This window comes from Eubalaena glacialis, chromosome 19 (assembly GCF_028564815.1).
Source record: "Eubalaena glacialis isolate mEubGla1 chromosome 19, mEubGla1.1.hap2.+ XY, whole genome shotgun sequence".
In the NCBI taxonomy this organism is placed as follows: Eukaryota; Metazoa; Chordata; class Mammalia; order Artiodactyla; family Balaenidae; genus Eubalaena; species Eubalaena glacialis.
The window spans coordinates 54,024,777-54,044,659 of NC_083734.1; the positions used below are offsets into that span (position 1 = coordinate 54,024,777).

A 19,883-nucleotide genomic window follows, 5' to 3' on the forward strand; every position below is an offset into this window, starting at 1 on the left:
ATGAAAAAGGCCAAGTTTCCCACTGGCAGCCCATGGTCTCAAGCACAGAGCTGCCGGCTCCAGTGGGAACCAGGAGGAGGGCGTGCCAGCTCTGCCTGGTGTGGCCTCGGGGACGAGGGGAGGCTGTGAATGGAGGGTTGACAGGTGAGTAGGCTCCAACTGGTGGGGCTCACTTGAACGACCCTGTCAGGTGACAAGGCAAAAGCACAGGATGCTTCTCCATTGATAATTTCGGTAGGAACCTTTCATGCCAGCCTTTCTTTGTGTGTCTTTCGGGTTACAGTGAGTGCCTGCGGTGTCATCAGCAAGGGTCTACAAGGTCTGATTCGCTCTTTACACACCCAAGGCTGATGGCAGTGTGCGTGCAGGCCAGGGGTGGGGGTGGAGAAGACAGGTGAAGATGACCAGTTCAACAGGCTGGCCAAGAAGTGCTCATGTCTGGAACTATGACATGGTAGTAACAGAAAAGGTGGGGCCCCTTGGGTATTTGGAGGTGGAATCAAGAGCAAAGGTAACAGATAAGGTGGAAGGTTCAGGGTTGGGGGAAGACCTCTGGCTTGGGAAGTCAGTTGAGTGGTAGGGCACGTACCAGAGAGGCAGGTGGGTGACAGATTCCAAGGCTGTGATGCAGCCAAGCCTGCGTTATCAGAACAGAATGGGGAGAACCACAGGTGTGAGAAGGAGGTGACCAGGGAGCATGGAGTCTCCCGATTAAAAAGTGCAGGACACCTGGGGAACCAGGTGAACATCCATTAGAAGCTCGGCCGACCTCGGGAGTCAGGAGTGAGCAGTGAAAGGCTGGCTGGTACGATGGAGTGAGGAAGGCCAGGGTACGAATCCTGCCCAGTCTTGGTAGCGTGGACAGCCTCCATGTAGATGGGACCTAGGTGAAACTAGGTTCTGGTAATCCCAGGCAGCTTGAGGATGTGTCATGGGACACCTGGTGGGAGCTCAGCGGTGTGGTTCTCCCTTTGCCTTCAGGGCCTCATGGCCGGTCACCTGCACTGGCTCCTCCCTTTAGCCCACGCTCCTCCTGCCTGGAGGATCCCCTGCTGCACAGACTCTGCTTAGCCCAGCTGCATCGTGCTCCTTCCTTCCCCACTCCTGCATCAGGACCGGCTGGTACCGTCAGGGAGGACCATCCAGCTGCCCAAAGCTGGTTGCCATGCTTCATTAGGCTCTGTCTCAGGGGGCCCCTCTCTCCCATCCCATTAGTGGCTGTTCCACGTTTGTGCCCTCCCACCACCTGTGTGCCCCTTACTCTTGGCAAATGATTTTCATCCCACTGCAAGAGTTCCCTCCCACTCCAAAATAAACAGCGAAACACGAGGAAACCAAAACCATAAGCAACTTCTCTCCCTCTCCATGTGGTCTATTCTCCCTCTAACCTAGCGGTTCCAACACTCATGGAGCCCAGAATCACCTGGGAGAGTTATTTAATACTAATTTAATTTAATACAAATGTGAAGGAAATAAGACTCTCGAGAGTGAGCCTTTGGCAAACCCTTCCCGAGTGATTCTACCGGGCGGCCAGCATTGAGAACTGCTGTGCTAGTCCCGGGTTTGAGAGAGGGTCAGAATCACCAGGGGGTTGTTAAAACACAGGTTGCTGGGCCCCATCCCCCGACATTCTGATTCAGCAGGTCTGGGGTGAGGTCTGAGAATTTGCATTTCTAGCACGTTCCTAGGGGATGCTGAACCCGCTGCTGGGTGCGGACCACACTCACAGCTCTGATCCAATGGTTCTTACATGGGATGGTCTGTAGGACCCCCTGTGGGGACCTCAATGTGCTCTCCAGACCGACCTCTTCCACCCCTTGGGGACCTCGCGTCAGTGATTATCCCATCTGCCTCCTGTGTCTCGCTCTTCCCCTTCTCTCATGAACATGTTCAAGTGTCAGCCATCCTAAAAAAGGGCCATTTTTTCCGTGTCCCCTCCCAGCCACCCTCTCCCTCACCTAAGCTTCGATTTGCCCTCTGCTTCCTTCTCCACGGTCCTTAGTCTGCCTTCTGCCCGCATCACTCCACTCAGTGACCCAATTCCCAAATCTGATGAGCCTTTGCCACAACTTCTTTTCAGGATTGGACACTATTCACCCCCGTCTCCCTGAAGAGCTCTTCTTTTTCTGTCCCTTCAGTGTTAAATCTGTTGGATCTGGTGAGCCCTGGATACTTAGATGTAGCCAGAATCAATCCACTCCAATCAATATACCCCATTGTCTAATCAATATAGCCCGAGGAACATCTTTTCCTGGATATCCTACTGGCAAATCTGTGGCCCAGACAGAGTTCATTGTTTTGTCTGCCTTCCTCTTACCTGTGTCCTGCTCCTCCTGTGTCCCTCCCATGGCTGGGGGCCCACCATCCACCCTGATGCCAAAGCCAGAAACGTGCCCGCCACGCTCGGCACCTCCTTCACGTTACTCCCACGCATCAGTGACAGAATTCCGATCTTTCCACCTGGCTGCCAGAAAGTCCTCTCTTTCCCATCCCCACCGCCTGGCTCTCAGCTTGAGTCGCCACCACTTTTCTCTTGGACTCGAATTGTCTTCTAACCAGTTCTCCAACCTCCAGTGGACCTGCTTCCTGGTCTGCCTTCCTGGCCCCCAGGACAGTCCTTCAAGACAAGAAGCCCTAATGAAATCATTCCCGTCCTCAGGTTTCCCAGCACCTGTCACAGCTGTGTTGTTGAAAGGATGTGTCAGCCTTCATCATCCTGCGCTAACCGTTGGGACTGTTTAAATGCACCTTGATGTGGTTTTTTGCTCTTACAGTAATAGAAATGATCCGTGGTTCATGTACTTTATTCTCCCTTCTTACGTGTACTGCTCTGCTGTTTTCTGCCTTACATGGCCTCGGTTAGACACTTGCCCTTGGCAGAGACCGGTGGGTGTTGCCTTCGGTGGGTCCCGAATTCCAGGCCCCCAGGAAGTCTTGGTGGAAGGGGTAAGCCTGACAGGAGTGTGATTGGTGACCATGCCCTTGGACTCCTCTCAGAATGCAGCCAGCCCACCTCCGCTGATGTCCTTGGCCCAGAGGCCTCCTTGCGCCGTCCTCCCGACGCTTCTGTCTCTGAGCCCCTGCCCCCACCCCCCGTCCCCCCCACCTTTGTTTTTTGCACAAGTGAAAATATTTTGGCAGGTCTGGCGGGAACTGGAGCATTAGCTCCTCTATTTGAAGTGAAAGCCTGGACGGTGTGGCACGTGGCCAGCTGTCTGTCGGGCAGCAGGGGAACCGTTTGTGACAGCTGGACACAATCAAGATCCATTACAAACAGATTTCAAGGGCCATTCACACACAGAAGAAACTGCAAGCTTTAGCAGAATAAAATCTGGGGGTTTTCAAAGCAAGACAATGCCCCAGCCTCGGCCCGTGTGAGCGGCTCGGTTTGCGTCTCTGCAAGCGCCCTTCCTTCCCCAGCACCACCTCCCTCCCGAGTGCGGGCTGGAGAGGCTGGCGGGGCTGGCGGGGCTGGCGGGGGCTGCCCCCAGGCCCTGTCTTGTGTTACTGAGGACACCTGTCTAAACCTGCATGGGGAGGGCTCAGAGGCTGGCTTCCGGAAGCGCCGCTGCCCAGCCTCGTCAGCCTCTCACCTTGGTCTCAGGGAGAATGGAGGGTTCACATAGCAGTTGGAGGGTGAGGCTGGCAGGCCCAGCTGAGCCCATTCCTCTTCTGTGAAGCAGGTGTTATCTGAGGTAACTGTCCCTCCCTCCCCGGCCCTGGCCTTGGCGGAGCTCTGAGTAGTGGCTCGTCGGGTAGCCATTTATAATTCTATATGGAGGGGAGGCCTTAGGACGTGGTGCTTCCTGTGGTTCTGTTGGCCTCAGCAGACCGTGTTCCTTCAGCACGTGCGGGGTGGCGGTGCGAGTTGTTCCTTTTGCACATGGAGGGGTGTCAGTGCTCATGCAGGGAGGGGACACCGTCCTCCCCTTTCTCACGAGACCCTCCAGCTTGCACTGCCCACTTGGCCCCCTGCTGTCTCACTCATCTTGATGGGAGAAGAGAAAGGCAAGGCGAGGAAATAGAATCATTTGTTTTAGAAAAAGGAACCAGGTGAAATATGGGCATGAGGAAGAACAGAAAGGTAAGAGTAAAGTCCCTTACCATGGTATCTTATATCTAAGCCCCCTCTAAAATTTTTTTTTTTTTTAATCTTTATGTTCCTTTATTGGAGCAAGATTCCTTGCTCCAATACAATGATGTATACATCATTGTATACAATGTGTATACATAATACACTGTATTGCTCCAATAGCAATACAGTGATGTATTTGCTACAGAGACCTGTGCAGAAATTACATACTATCCATCTAGACAGGTTTTCGTTACACTTTGCCTATTGATGGAATAGTTCCATTTATAAAGTTTTTATACATCAAAAAGCTTTGAATTTGACCAGGCGGTCCATTAATTCATCTCTGAAAAAGCTAAGTGGCATTTAATTTTAGCTACTATATTTTACAGCATTAAAAAGCTTATGCATTAGGTAGCTTCTCAAAATGTGATTTATGCACAATGGCATTTAGCAGACAGAGCAGAGTCCATCATCTCCCCCAGATTCACACAGACAGGTCTCATTTGAGAGCTATATGCTAAAAGAGCTGGTACTTTGAGACAAAAGTACTCCTAACCTGAGTTTCTTACCACCAATACGGACTTCTTACTCTGAAAGCCTGTCTTCTCGGCCACATTTTACAGTGCCAGTGAAGACATGCCAACAATCGCCCTGTGTATTAACTCGGCAGTAGAGCACCAGGTCTGTCTGATGGTGGTGGCAGGCACTATTATATCCAGGTAAATAAAAGCCCATATTTTGAAATGCCAAGTTGAGATACAAATCAAGGGTACAACATATTCAGAACTGAGTTTTCAGCAATCTGATATCCCAAATGATGTGAAAAATTTCAGAAACTGATGTCAAACTGTACCCATGATGGGTTCCCAGCTATGGAGACATTAATACATTGATTCAAATCCCTTTACTCAATCAACATAGCCCTGAGGTCATCCTGCAAAGTGCATATCAAAAAATACGAAGTTAAGGTGACAAAGTTTGACAGTAACATTATACAAGTCAAACTTGGAAAGTCATATTAAGTATATCTGTTCTGAGAGAAAAGCATCAAATCCTTTGTGTACACATTTAGTTTTATTGTAACAAAGCAACTTGTACACTTTTAACGTTTAAAACTGAGCATCATCTTTCCTTTCCAGTGAAACAAAAAGAAAAATTTAAAAATAAACAGGAACAAAATTACAATAGAGAATGTCAATTGCAAATAAGATCCTACAGGTTCTGCTGATTCTCCCATCGAGTGGCAGGGCTCAAGTCATCATTAGGAGAGAATTTTATTTTTAAAGTGTCATCTTAAACTGCAAGGATGTCCGTTGAACATCACAATTAAACATGCCAAAGGAGAAGCCATGTTGTCAAAATGCCCACTTAACCCACCCAAACATCTCAAACCCATCCTTTGCTGACCTTCTATAACCCCATTTTTTTAAGTTTTTTTTTTTCTTTTTTTAAACAAGAGAAAGTAGACAGATACATGTTGGTAAATGCTAACTGTCCATATTCACATAGAGACACAGTGTAATCTCTGAGCCCAATATACAGAGAAAGGAGGAAAAAAGCTAGAATTCTATGCACTACTACACAGGGGCCTAGCACCCTCCAGCTTCCAGCAGAGCTAAGGGAGCAGAGGTTTTTCTTTTTTCCCACAGAGCATGGTGGTGTTGATTCCATAAAGTTTTTGTTGAGACAGGAAGGGATAAAAATGAATCTGGAACAGAAAGGGGTAGAGATTCTTTTCCCACTGAATTCTGCTCAAGGTATTTCCCCCCAAAATAAGTTGTGAGCCATGGTATAAAGGAGAAAAGAGACCTCAAAAACAGGGCAACTGAGCACAAGAGGAGAAGGAGAAAAAAAAAAAAAAAAAGACTGCAACTTGCTCCCAGGGACTGGAGAAAATTAAAAAGGAAGGTTGGAATCCATCAGTGTTCCATTAGTCATCTTCTCCTTCTTCATCTTCCTCTCCTTCCTCCCCCTCATCATCATCTTCATCTTCTTCACCTTCATCCTCATCCCCTTCTTCATCAATATCTTCCAATCCTTCTTCCTCTTCATCATCATCATCATCTTCTTCTCCTTCCCCTTCCTCGTCATCCATGTCCGGAACCAAGTAGTACTGTAATGGATTTGGCCAAATATCATCTTTGATGACCTCTCCTAACTCATCTGCACCTGCGTCAGAATGATCAGTAAACCAGGTGAAGAAGCTTTCTGGTTCCTCATGCTGTCTCTTCCTGCTGGCTTTATTCTGCGTTTGACTTGAACGTTTTGTCAGATCCTTTCCGGATTTCCATTTGATTTCAGTGGACTTTGAAGATGGATCACCACTCTCATTCAGATGAAATTCTTTGGAGAGAACTTTATTTTCGAATTAAGGGTTTTCATCAAAATAAGAATCTATTCTGTAACCTGATTTAATATCTCCAAATTCTGTCACTTCGACTCTTGTCAAATAATGCAGCGCCTCTTCATCCTCCTCCCCAAGCAGTGCAGACACTTGTGGATGGTTAACAAATGTTGTTACCCAAAAATTTGGGATTTTGGCGATCAATTCCGACCTCTTCTGAAAAAATGGTTGGCGGAGTTTGTTATATTTCTGTTCTACTTTCAAAATCTCCTCACTGGCTTGTTCGTTAAGTCTGTCTATTTCATTTTGTACTTCATCAATATGTTCAATTGCTTCTTGCTGTTCTTTTTCTTCCTTCGGCAAGTTCGGAGGAGCAGACATTTCCTCTGGCCTGGAGGCAGGAGTCCGTCTTGGTTTCTTCGGTTTCTTTGCTTGGGGTGGAAGTGAAGACTGGTGTTTGGGGGCCATGCTGGGAGAAAAGCCAAGAATCTACCCAAGGGAAGAAGCTCGTACCAGGAGCTCAGAGAACTCTAAAATTTTTATTTAAAACATTAATTTAAAATAGGTAATAATATCATATGATATCACTTACATGTGGAATCTAAAATATGACACAGATGAACTTATTTACAAAACAGAAAAAGACTCACAGACATAGAAAACAAACTTACGGTTAACAAAGGGGAAAGGGCTTGGGGGAGGGATAAATTAGTTTTGGGATTAGCAGATACACACCACTATATATAAAATAGATAAACAACAAGGACTTACTGTATATCACAGGGAACTATATTCAATATCCTATAATGAACCATAATGGAAAAGAGTATGAAAAAGAATATATACATATATATATATATAACTGAAATTTGCTGTACACCCAAAACTAACACGACATTGTAAATCAACTATACTTCAATAAAAAAACAAAAAATAAAATAAAATAGGTAATACAGCCATATTGTGTTTAATTTAAAAGCTGTGTATTTCCCAGGGCTGCTGTAACAAAGTCCCATGGGCTGGGGGCTTAAAACAACAGAAATTTGTTCTCTCACAGTCTGGAGGCCGGAGGTCTGAAATCAAGGTATTGGCAGGGCTGCATTCTCTCTGAAGAATCCTTCCTTGCCTCTTCCAGCTTCTGGTGGCCCAGGCATTGCTTGGCCTCCCCAGTGTCTGCCTCCATCTTCACATGGCCTTCTGTATGTGTCTCTGTGTCCTAATCTCCTCTTCTTAGAAGGACACCAGTTATTGGATTTGGGCCAGCCTAATGATCTCATCTTAACCTGATTACATCTGCAAAGACCTTATTTCCAAATAAGATCACAATTCACAGGTACTGGAGGTTAGGTTTTTGGGTTCACAATTCAACCCCTTTGAGTATTGAAGGGTATTTAATGAAGAGTCTCCCACTCCTGTTTCCCTGGCAACTGGCTCTCCTCCCAGAGGCAGGGAGGCCCCCAGTCTCCTGTGTGCCCTGTTAGCCACAGTCCACGCTTGCCCACTAGTTTGGGAGTCCCGAGAGGGCATGGTTTTCCAGCTGCTCCCTTCGCTGCTGTGTCCTCAGCATCTTGAACAGGGCATGGCACAGCACTGCGCCCTGCCCCCGACAAATATTTGTCAAATGGCTGAACGTACAATGTAAATGTACATCACATGTCGATGTATTTTTGTTAGAAATGGAAATATACTATATACCCCTGTTCTGTCCTTGCTTTTTCCACTTCATACAGCTTGGGAATCGTCTCACGTCGGTAAATGCGGAAATCAGCCTCAATCTTTTAAAAGCCTGTGGGTGCTCCCTTGTATGAAAGGGACAGGACCCAGTAACCTGTCCCTTTTTTAATACTGTATCTGAAAAAGTTTTAAACATCACAGTATAAGCACAGGAAAAAAATATATTTTGGGTTACCTCTGCTCAAAAACCTTCCTTCGTCATTCTAATTTTTGAAATTATTATGTAAGGCAAGGATGACAGAAGGGAGGCACTAACTTAAAAAAAAAAGTTGTCAGGCCGATCAACCACTAAAAACAACAGACCACAGTGAGAGGCCGGCAGGGAGCCCCGACCCATTTTCTTTTTCTTTTCAATTTTTTTTTTTTGATGTGGACAATTTTTTTAAGAGTCTTTATTGAATTTGTTACAATACTGCTTCTGTTTTATGTTTTGGTTTTTTGGCCACATGGCATGTGGGATCTTAGCTCCCCGACCAGGGGTCGAACCCGCACCCCCTGCATTGGAAGGCGAAGTCTTAACCACTGGACCGCCAGGGAAGTCCCTGACCCATTTTCAAAGTTCTTGACGTGGGGGAAGAGGTCTGGGGGGAAGCAGCAGACCAGCAGATTCCAGACCCACGGCCAGTGCCCTCTCAGCTCCTCTGCTCCCTGCCTCTGGCTCTCCCTTTGAGGTCTCGCTATGCTCCAGGGGCTGAGGACACAAGTAGCAAGTGAAGCTGACCTGGTGGCTCCCATTCTACACTGTGACCTCTGTGGGCCTCAGTTTCCAAATCTGCGGTATGGAGATAACAGTTCAACGAAGCCCCCGAGCCAGGAATGTGAACTAACAGAGGGTCTTTGACAGTGACCTGCAGTCAAGTACATTTTACGTCCCTACCCAGTGCATTCATCTACAACCAAAACAAACATTATCCTTACGGTATGTGATGGACACTGATTCTATCTTATTCTATCTTCTCTTCATCCAATGGTGATTGGTTTTTCATCCATTCAGAGTCAGGACCTGCCATTGGAAAACACTGTTGTAATGAAACAATGTAAGTTAAGGGAATTTGTAAACAGTTAAGTACCAGGCTAATTGAAGTGATTAGCATTCACACCCGTATTCCTTCCCATCCAAAGGTACTGGGTTTGGGAGTTCAGATCATAGTGAGAATTAACCTGTGGCCTCAATTGCTTTTCTTCCCAAGTTTTGGTCATTGAGCAAGAGTTAGGTGAAATCAGTGAAGATTAAACTGCTAGGTCCACCAGAGTCAACCTTTTAGGAGTAAGATAACAATCTATACAAGGGAAGTGTCTAATTTCTGGAACTATTCGAAAGAAACACCTGCCTAAGGAAATGGAGACCATCTTCTTAGACTTTCCGGAGACATCAAGCTTCTCCACCAAAGGCTGGGTCAGACAGCTCAGCGGAGTAAGAGGGATGTTTGTTTGTGAATGTACCATTTTCTTAGCCACCAGAAGGGTGGGCCAGAGCTGCACCCTGATGGAATGTAAAGATTAGGATCCCTTAGGGTGATATGTTGAAATCCATCCATCCATCCATCCATGTGCAGAAGTCAAGAGGAAGACAACGACAGATCTGTCACTTCAGAGATCAATATTGGGTAGAAGCCTGGATTTTACAGGCAGAGGCTCCATTGTGTGGGTGGGAAACAGGTCCAGGGCATTGAGCTGTTTGCCCAGGTCACAAGGCTAATAGGAAGCAGATCTGGAAAGAAAGCCTAGAGTTTCATCATTCATTTATTCCTTTTCCATGAGGGGAAATTACTTTTCTTTGTTGTCTCTTGGGAGGCATACTTTAGGGCTCACCCTTAAGGAAACAGGCTGCTGAGGTGGGTCACAACTCCCCCTGATGGAGACATTGCCAGGGACATTGCCAGGTCCTCGGGCTGAGCTCTCCTCCAGCAGCCCCTGGGTACAGCACGTTGGCTAGGTGTCCAGGGTTATGACCCCCCAGGAGGGTCTTGGACCATCCCTGTGTGATGTGTGATCCTGAAATTCCTTCCAACTGAGGCACTTATAATTTTTATGGGTAGCACCAAACCAAGAAAGAGCATATGCATCCAGAAGTGGCTAGAAAAAGTGGCATTTTCCTTGATTTTTCTAAATTAAAAATTGGGGAGGTGCCCACCTCCGGGTGAAGAGCTACTGCTCACGCTCCCCGAAGGGCAGCTCAGTTTACCAGTGGGAGGGGATTGGTCCGCCCAGGGCAGGCAAATAAAACATGTAAGAGGCCCAGGAATCAAGGTCACCAAAATCCTGAAATGCTGGGAGATGAGGTGCCTCTCTTTGAAATTTGATCTGGGTAAATTCAGAGGACAAATAAAAGGAAGTATAAAGGCAGTGAGCTCATGACATTCACGGTGCTAAGGTTCAGACCTCAGAAATAATGAATTCAAATGCTCTGGTCTCTGACCAAGGACCGGCCGTCTCTGGCAGTCTGGGGAGGGCCTGCGAGGTTGACGTCAGCGAGGACCACCCTGCCCTTCAGTGGCCGGACACGACCTTGGGCATTTGTGGGCCGCCAGGCTCCGTGCTGTGTACCCCGGGCCTGTGCCGCCCTTGAGAAATCCGAAACCCGCAACCCGCTGCGCCCCTGGAGGCGGCCGGGGCGGGGCCTCGGGCTGGGGCGTGGTATGAGGCGGGGCCTCGGGTAGAGGGGCCAGTCGGAGGGGCGGGGCCTAGGCGGGAGCGCGTACGCAGGCGCGGGCAGGCTACAGGACGCAGCCCGAAGGGTGGGCGCGCGGGCGGCGGGGGCGGGGCCGCGGGCCTGGGGCGGGGCCTGGCCGGGCGCGCGTGCGCAGGCGCGGGCCGGGAGGCGGCCGCGTGCTGGGGTGTGTGTGTGCGCGCGCGCAGGCGGCGGGCGGGGCGCCCCGCGGGAGGCAAGGGGCGGGTGGCGGGCGCGGGGCCGGGGGCGGGGCTTCGAGACGCGCTGGGCGAGCAGGGCCAGGAGCTACGGGTCCAGGGGCGAGCGGCGAGCCCGGCGCGGAGCCCGGCGCCGGCACCATGGACGAGGACGACAGCTACGGTCAGTACGGCCCGCGGCCCGGCCGGCGGACGCCCTCTCCCTCGCTTCCTCCCTTCTCCGGCCCGGCGCCCTGCCGCGCCTCTGGCGGCTCGCGTTTCCCGGGGACGGTGGTGCCGGACGCGAGCCTAGGGCGGCCGGGCCGGGCGGGGACCTCCGCAGGGCAGGGGTCACCCGGGGCCCGGAGGCTGAAGGCTGAGGGGCGCTGAGGGGTCGGCGTCGGAGTGCCCAGGTCTCCGGGGTCGGCGCCGGGGGTCGCCGGGCTCGGGTCTCTGGGGCCGGGTTCGTAGGACTGGGGTCTCAGGGCCTGGGTCTCCGGGGCGGGGGTCTCCGGCACGAGGGTCTCGAGGCCGGGGTCTCGGGCGGGTTTCGCGAGGAGAGGGTCTCGGGGCCGCGAATTCGGGACCAGGGTCTCGGGCGGGGGTCGCGGGCCTCTGTCCGGCGCAGGCCCGGTCGCCCCACAGCCCCGCCGCGGGCCCCCGCGAACGCTCAAGTTCCCCCCGGGCATTCTCCGTAGTTTCCGGCCCCTTCGGTGTTGGCAAGTTGTGTGCCCGGGTCCATGTCTTTGTTCAGAAACGAAAATGAGAAAACACAGGCAGCGAACCCGAAGTGGACAGGCTGCGACCAGGGGGTGCCATCGGGACCAGGACGTCGGCCAGTGGCCACTCCAAGGCCCAGGTTGACGATCGCTGCCCGCCGTTCCGTGTGAACGGGCTGCTGGTCCAAAACGCCTGCGGGTGAAGCCCGAGGGGCGCGGAGAAACGCAAGTTTGCTTTCTCATCTGTGCATAGAGACGCGGCATAGTCAGCACATCACAGACAGGGAAAACTTGACAAAACTACCAGTTTCCAAATTCTCCACCAGCTAATCTTATCCTGGGAACTGTTGGCCATCGGCAGAGCATTCCTCCCTCAAATAGCTTCAGATCGCCGGAGTTTTAGACGGTTCTGTGAAATGCTTTAGTTAATTTAACGTTTTATTCCTGAGAGATGAAAGAATGGCAGATAGAACAAGTGGTGAACTTTCGTGGTTTGGTAGCAGAGTACAGAGAGCACAGTTAAAAATGCTTGTGTGGCTAAAGGGAACCGAATCCTGCTTTATTGACTAATTGACATAGGTGGTGTTTGTTTCTTAAGTTCTGAGGGAGCAAGCTTCGTCATGGAGTATGTTAAAATGAGATGGGTGAAGCATGTTGTTATGGTTTTCTGTTTATTTACGAGTAAGTCATTGAGGAACCACTGACCGCAGAAAAGGTGGGTTAATGACCCACAACCCTGAGTGGCAGACAGGGGAAGGGCCACCACTCGTGGCCTGAAGTCCAGAGCATGTGAGGGATGGGTACCCATCAGATGTCCCCTTGTTAACCTTCCAAGTAAAAGTAGTGTGTGCTTTTCTTCTGTGATTGAAAAAAAATCACCTCCTGGCTGGTCCCGAAGGATTTTTTGGCTCCTGCAGGCTTCTGTCTTTCTGCCCACCCAGGAGAAGTCTTCTCCAGCTTTGCCTGCTGCTGTGCCTTCTCTTGCTGTTTAATCTCTCGCAGATCCCAGTGTTCTGCCAGGCTTTCTTGTGCCCTCTTTTGGTGTTCTTACCCACCGGGCGAGGCAGGAAGCTGTTGGTCTGGTTGCTTTTAACACAATGACTGCTTTGCCACCAGTGGCATGAATTTGTGCTTGGACGGGGTGAATGGAAGCAGGGGGTATTTGTTTCCTGTGGTGGCTGTGACAGGTTAGTGCAAGCTTGGTGGCTCAAAAGAACATACATTTATTATCTTCTAGTTCTGGAGGTCAGAAGTCCAGATTTGCTCTCACTGAGCTAACATCAAGGTGTTTACAGGTCTGTGTTCCTTTCTGGAGGTCCGAAGGGAACGTCCGTTTCCTTACCTTTTCCAGCTTCTAAAGGCTGCCCACATTCCTTGGCTGGTGGCCACCTTCCGTCTTCAAAGCCAGCAGGTAGCATCTTCTCATTTCTCTCTGACCTCTGCCTCTTCTAGTTAGGACTCTGTGATTCTGTTGGACCCACCTGGATATTGATGAGGATCAGCAACCTTAATTCTGCAATGGTGATCCCCCTTTTGCCATGTAGGGGTAACATGTTCGCAGGTTCTGGGATTGGGACAGGGACATCTCTGGGGTCCGTTATTCTGCTGACCACACATAAAGATGAGGAAGAAGTTCTTCCTTTCTTTCTCTTTATGCAATTAAAAAAAATCATGTTCTTTGTATTTTGGAGGAACCAGAAATGTTGACTTAAAGAAGATTCCCCACCCATAGGGTTTACCACACAAAAAGTACCTAATAGCTCAAGATGATCATATGAAGAATAAGGCTCCCAGTTCTTTAAGGTTTGCCTTAGTCTCCAGAACTGTCCATTTCTCGCCTAGGTTTTACAGAGAATTTACCTCAAAAGATAAGACAACTATTCAAATTCCACATTTCAAAAGGAAGTGCATGCTACGGACTCATAAAGCACATAGAATGCCAGGTCCAGGGGTTCCCTCAGAACCATCACTGGTGGTTCATGAGTCAGCCTGGGACACTAGAACTGTTTTTAACGTTGTATCTTTGGGGAAATGGGTTATGATTTCCAAGCTACCACCTTGGTATAAAAAACCTTTGAAACATAGCTCATTTATAATAAGCTAAAGAAAGAGAATTAGTCTTAGAGTTTCTCTGTTCAATGAAAGAGAATTTCGAAAACTCACCAGAAGGCCTTTCTTGACTGCATACTCTTTGGTGCCCTGTACGGACCCAGAGACCACACCACTGAGTTCGTCAGCCCTTTCTCCTGTATACTCCCTGTGATCCGGAATTGTTTATTCGGAGGGTCTTAACTCACTAGACCAGTGCAGCGTGGTTCAGACTGCACATGTGGTATGATAAACTGCACTCTGAAGACCTATGTGGGGTGGGGGGGTGGGAAGGATAAACAAAAGTCATTTTAAAGCTTTTTTTTTTTTTTTGGAAAAACGTGGAATTAGTGATTTTCTAAATGCTTAATTGACACTTTAAGAAAGATGTTCATAATGCTTGTGGCTGGCTGGTCTTTATCCCCCGGCAGCTTCTTTCTAAACACTGTGAGATAATTGGGAGGTTTTTTTTCCCGGTCATTTTACCTTCTTATTAGATGACTGTACTTCCTGGATGTCACAATTCTCATTTGCAAAAGGAAGAGGTATTTTTGCCTTCGTAGGGTTCCCTGCCCAAGAAAAGACTCAGTGACTCTGTTCCTCTTTGTGACCTCTGAACTTGAGCAGACATTTTTAACCTGCAACCTGCCCCTTAATGGGCTTTCAGGCCCCTCTGAGATTGTATGTGAGAGTTTTTGTGAATGTGCATTTTTGGAGAGTCTTTAGCTTGAATCCGGTTCTCAGACGGCTCTGACTCCGGGAATTGCTGCTCCAGAGGTTGCCTGTGTGTTTGCCTGCCTCTCTCTTAGGACAGGTCGCGAGGTAGAGATGGGCAGGGTCCATCTAGTAGTAACATCGGAAATGTTAGTGGTGATGACTCTGACAAAATAATCAAATTTCTGAGCATGGGTTCTTAAGATCGTTGAACTCAGCGTGCCGTTCAAGGCTTGTACTTCTCAAACACAGATCTTAACTCCTCTCGGCTTTTATTAGCTTCAGGCTGATCCCTATCCTGCAGCACGAGGGAGAAGAGGTCTTTAAGAAATAAGCCTCTCTTGAGAGAGTGGAGAAGTTGATCTTAACCAGGCACACCTGCCGTCCTCAGACGATTAAAGTGAGGCGTGGGCAGTGACACGCATGCGCGCTGCCGCAGGATGGTGCGTGGGAACCCGTGGCGTCTAGAGAGATTTGCTGTTTCGTCTTTGTGCCTCCAGAACAAGCCTGGGGCCCGGTACCCAATAGAAGCAGCTCAGCAACTGTTGAGAGAATAACAGATTGAACCAGGTTCCATGTGGCAAAAGTTAACATTCATTGAGCTTGAATTTTTGTCTTCAACCCTCCATCCCAAACAGAAACTAGAACACTTTTCTGATTGACCCTGTGCCAAACCAGTTTTCTTCATTTTTCTATGATATTGATGACTTTCATTGTTTCCAGGGTAGTTCCACTCTTAGTGATTTGCGTTAATTGAAAAGAATACAATTACATGAAGTCAGGGCTTTCTTAGAAAATCTGGAACATAAGGTTACCATAATTATACATTTTGTGGTCTTTAGGGTAGATTTCCAGGGGTGACATTAACATGTCAGAGGATATAAACATTTTGAGAATTCTTGATGCCTGGTGCCAATTTGCTTTCCAAAAGGGCTGTATCATTCTACCCTGTTCTTAGCCCGGTATGAGGGTATGTGTTCCAGTATCACTGCAAATGTGCCACCGGTGAGGATTAGCATATGAAAGCTTTTTTTTTTTAAACTAATTTAATGGTTACAAATAGCACCTCATTATATCTGTTGATTACTAGCTAGGTTAAAAAAAATTTCTTTTGTATATTTGTGTATTATGACCTGGCTGTTCAAGTGAGATGATGGTTTCTTTATTTATTTACCTGAGATTAACTCCTTCTTTAAGGCCTCTGTTAAATCAGCTGATTTATGTTTTTCTCACTCTGATATTTTAAGCATGGAGAAAACATATATTTGTTCTGATTGGGATTTGGGTCAGATTTTGACCATTTGTAGAGTCGCTTATTTACCTTTCCTTAGTTTTTGTCTTAAAGATTGAAGATCTCTCAACCCATATATTGTCTTCTGGCCCGATACAAAATGTTTCCTTTAGGGGAGAAATTGCAACTTAAGTGGCTTTTATTGGTTTGGGTTACAATGATAAATAGTTCAGTCTGTGGAATCTTAGGGTTCATACCTGCCCCTTTCTGAATGTCCTGGGTGTTAGTCAAAAACCATCTTGCCAAATAGAGTTGTTTTCTTATGTATTTCATGCCTTCAAGATTAGGTAGTTCTCCAGTAAGAACTAGAAGGAGAGCGCCTTCTTATTCCAACGTGAGAGCAAACATAGAGGTTACTTGGCGGGGGAGGAGGGTGGGGACGTGTGTGTGTGTGTGTGTGTGTGTGTGTGTGTGTGTGTGTGAATGAGAGAGACATGAGGCAGAGGATGGAAAGCTTGAGCCTGAGAGCCATGTGGCTGGTGGAGTCTCCACTCCTGTAGCCCTCTTCACCCCTTTCCTGCTCACCCTCCGAGACAAAAGTTGTGGACAGGGGGCTCTGAAAGAAAAGCACTTTGCCCGAACCTATCCATCTGCTCCATTGCCACACTGCCTCTTGATTGTCTAATTATTGTCGCTCAGTTTCAGTTGCAATAATAGAGGTCTGGAGGAGGTGGAAAATTATTTAGAAATTTTCAAGAAGTGAATCCCACATTCTTTGAAACTGCTGGTAATGTTGTTTTCCTTCTCTCTTCCCATGGACTAAAAAAATGTAATATAGGGTGAAGGCTGTGTAGGGGATTTTTGTTATTCTTCATTATGCAAGATGGTGCAATGCTGTGCCTTTCTGCTTTTGTGGTGGTGAGATGGTTGTGAGCTGCTTCCTGTGAGGCCTGGCTCCTTTAGCAAGGGTCAGGATGTCACCTTCCTTAGCCCAGTGCTTTCTGTGTCTTCCACTTTTTATTTTTATTTTTTTGAGTCTTCAAGAAGATTTCTATGGGAATTCCCTGGCAGTCCAGTAGTTAGGACTCTGCACTGTCACTGCTGGGGGCCTGGGTTCCATCCCTGGTTGGGAAACTAAGATCCCACAAGCTGTGTGGCATGGCCTGGCCCAAAAAAAAAAAGGACGTTTCTATTTCAAAAGCATGCCTTTATCTGGCATTGTTGCAGTCTATATTGTGTGGTTTTTTAAAATTAATTTGTTTAATTTATTTATTTTTGGCTGCATTGGGTCTTTGTTGCTGCATGCAGGCTTTCTCCAGTTGCGGAGAGTGGGGGCTACTCTTCGTTGTGGTGCGCGGGCTTCTCATTGCGGTGGCTTCTCTTGTTGCGGAGCACAGGCTCTAGGTGCACGGGCTTCAATAGTTGTGGCACGCAGGCTCAGTAGTTGTGGCTCACGGGCTCTGAGTGCAGGCTCAGTATTTGTGGCACATGGGCTTAGTTGCTCTGAAGCATGTGGGATCTTCCCGGACCAGGGCTTGAACCCGTGTCCCCTGCGTTGGCAGGCGGATTCTTAACCACTGCGCCACCAGGGAAGCCCCTGCAGCCTATATTGTAATTATTAAAGTTGGGTATGAATGATGGAATTGGTTTAATGCTATTAAAAAACTTTCCCCTTCAGTAGTCCTGAAACAGGCTTGGTTTCTGTGAGCAGTTTATAAAGGCTTATTCAGTCAACAAGCACTAGTGACCACACCACGCAGCCCCTACTGTCACAGATGCTTCGAGCCGAGAAGGAGGAGACAGACGTGGAAGAAGGCTGTGAAGGAGAGTATTAGAGTGGATGTGACAGGTGTACAGGAAAACTCAGGCACACAGAGGAGAGCAGTTGTACCTGGGGTCGGGGTGGGACTGGATTGGGCAGAGGACAGTTCATGGAAGAGCTGGCACTTGGGCTGGATTTTGAAACATGAGTTGGTGCTAACTAGGTGGATATGGCAAAGAAATACATTTCAGGCAGAGAGATTGAGCAGAGGCCAGGCGAATGGAGTAACCGGCTCCTGTGGGGAGCTGCAGGCGGTTCTGTGTGCCCCGGGGGGAGGGCGGGGAGGGTCCTGAGGGCTCCTGCTTGGGACCCAGGACTTTCTTCTCTGTGCCACGAGGAGCCATGAGGGGTTGGGCTGGGCTGTTTCGAGGTGATTATTTTGCATTTTGGAAAGATTCCCCCGTCTGGTGTGGTGCAGCTGGGCAGCGTGGAGCCCCTTTGGGAGCTGTTGCAGGCATCCGGGCGGGGTAGAGGATGGGGCCCGAGTTAAGGCAGTAGGGGTGGGAGGAAGTGGGGAACAAGCACGAGACTGGGTAAGGACCTGAAGTTGATAGGATTTGGTTGCCAGAGTTTGGGAGGGACAGAGCTTCGAAGGACGATAAGGAAATAGGATGAGTCTCGGGGAGACCGACCACTTAGAGAGTGTCTAGACTGAGTGTGCAGAGTTGAACGCAGGAGCTCAGCTGAGGACACACTGAGTGGAGTCGTGAGGTTCGTACGGGCCCTCCACGGGGGGAGGTCCATTTAGGCAGCTGGATTCAGAACTGGAACTCAGGGAATTACCAACACACAAGTGGGAGTGGAAGCAGGGAAGGGGTGATGTGACGTGCTGACTGAGAAGAGGTCCAGGGACGTCATCTTGGGCGTGCCACCGTTGAAGGGCTGGGCAGAGAAAGCGGCCCGAAAAGGAGACTGTGCAGTTCTATATATGTATATATAGAACTCTTTTAAGAAACTAGATGAAATGAACAGAGAGGGGGCAGCAGCTAGAATGCAATGGAGAGGCTTTTGTTTTAAATTTGGGGACACTTAAGACTGTGGATAGACTCTTTTTTGAAAACTACTCTGAACCAGTCTTGGATTAAGGTTTTCATAGACAATGTGCTGTGAACCCCATGTAGGATGGGGCTCGTATTTCATTTTGTCTGTTGAGGCTTTTACACATAGCAGCTGCCGGACTGCATGTGTTTGCAACCTTTTTAGCTTAAGTTACTTTCTCTTATGATCTCTGCTTCCCTGAAATACTTTTTCCAACAACCCTAATGATTGAAATTAGGAGAGTGTTTTGATTTTTAGCTGTATTCTTGCATTTTCAGCTGCCTGCTTGATGTTTCCCCCTGGGTATTCTATCGTCTCAAATTCAGCATCGGAAGGCGACCTTCTGCCTCTCTCCCTTCTACTCTCGTCTCCAGACTTCCCCCCCCCTTTTTTTTTTAACTTTTATCCCCATTTACTTATCACTCCAATTACTCAGGCTTGAAAAAATGCTTGATTCCTTTGTCTTTCTTGCCTTCTAAATTATTTTCCAGCTATCCATCATCTATCCATCTATTCATCCCATTTTCATTATCTTCTTTGTGTTGGGGCATTTGCTTGATGCCGAGGCTATGAAGAATTTTAAAATACGGGCCCTGTTTTCAAGAAGCTCACAGTGTAGGGGGGTTGGTGAATTGAAAAATGTCAATGAAGAATATATGACAGATGCTCTGATGAAGATATAAACAAATGCTGTGGGAGCCTGGAGGGTTCTAGTTTTCAGTGTGTTCTGGGTGAGATATACTTTTGAGTAAACCACCTAACTTTGGGATGAAATAAGGTGGGAGCATTGCAGAGCATGTGTTACCACTATAACTATTTTTGCAGCAGCAGTTAACTGCTTGCCGTGCACTAAGTTCACTGCTGAACATCTTTTGTACGGTCTTATTTAGTCCTCACAGTAATCCTGGGTGGGAGGAACAGTGGCCCCGCCCTCTTAGCAGGTGACAAGATAGAAAGGTTAAGAGATTTATTTATAAAAGGTGACCTGGCTGATGACTGGCAGAGTTGGCGCTGGAACCAGATTTCTCAGACTGCAGAGCCTGTGTGCTCACCACTTCTGCTGCCGGCCTGCTTGTTCTTTTTTTTTTTTTTTTTTTTGAATTTTAGTAGAGTTGATTTACAATGTTGTGTTAGTTTCAGTATACAGCAAAGTGATTCATTTATACAAATATATATATTCTTTTTCAGCTTCTTTTCCATTATAGGTTATTATAAGATATTGAATATAGTTCCCTGTGCTGTACAGTAGGTCCCTGTTGTTTATCTATTTT

General features: G+C 48.0%; 1 protein-coding gene and 1 pseudogene across 1 annotated transcript in view; one reads left to right on the forward strand and one right to left on the reverse strand.

The window, feature by feature from the left end:
- Positions 1–6,005: 6,005 nt before the first annotated feature.
- LOC133079903 (protein SET-like) lies at positions 6,006–6,899 on the reverse strand (annotated as a pseudogene).
- A 4,179-nt stretch (positions 6,900–11,078) lies between these two features.
- Positions 11,079–19,883, forward strand: part of CYTH1 (cytohesin 1) — an 80,320-nt gene continuing 71,515 nt past the window's right edge. Inside the window, exon 1 of the mRNA XM_061177047.1 lies at positions 11,079–11,184. Coding sequence (XP_061033030.1) covers positions 11,163–11,184 — 22 coding nt within the window. The 5' untranslated portion in view covers positions 11,079–11,162. The remainder of the gene's footprint in view (positions 11,185–19,883) is intronic.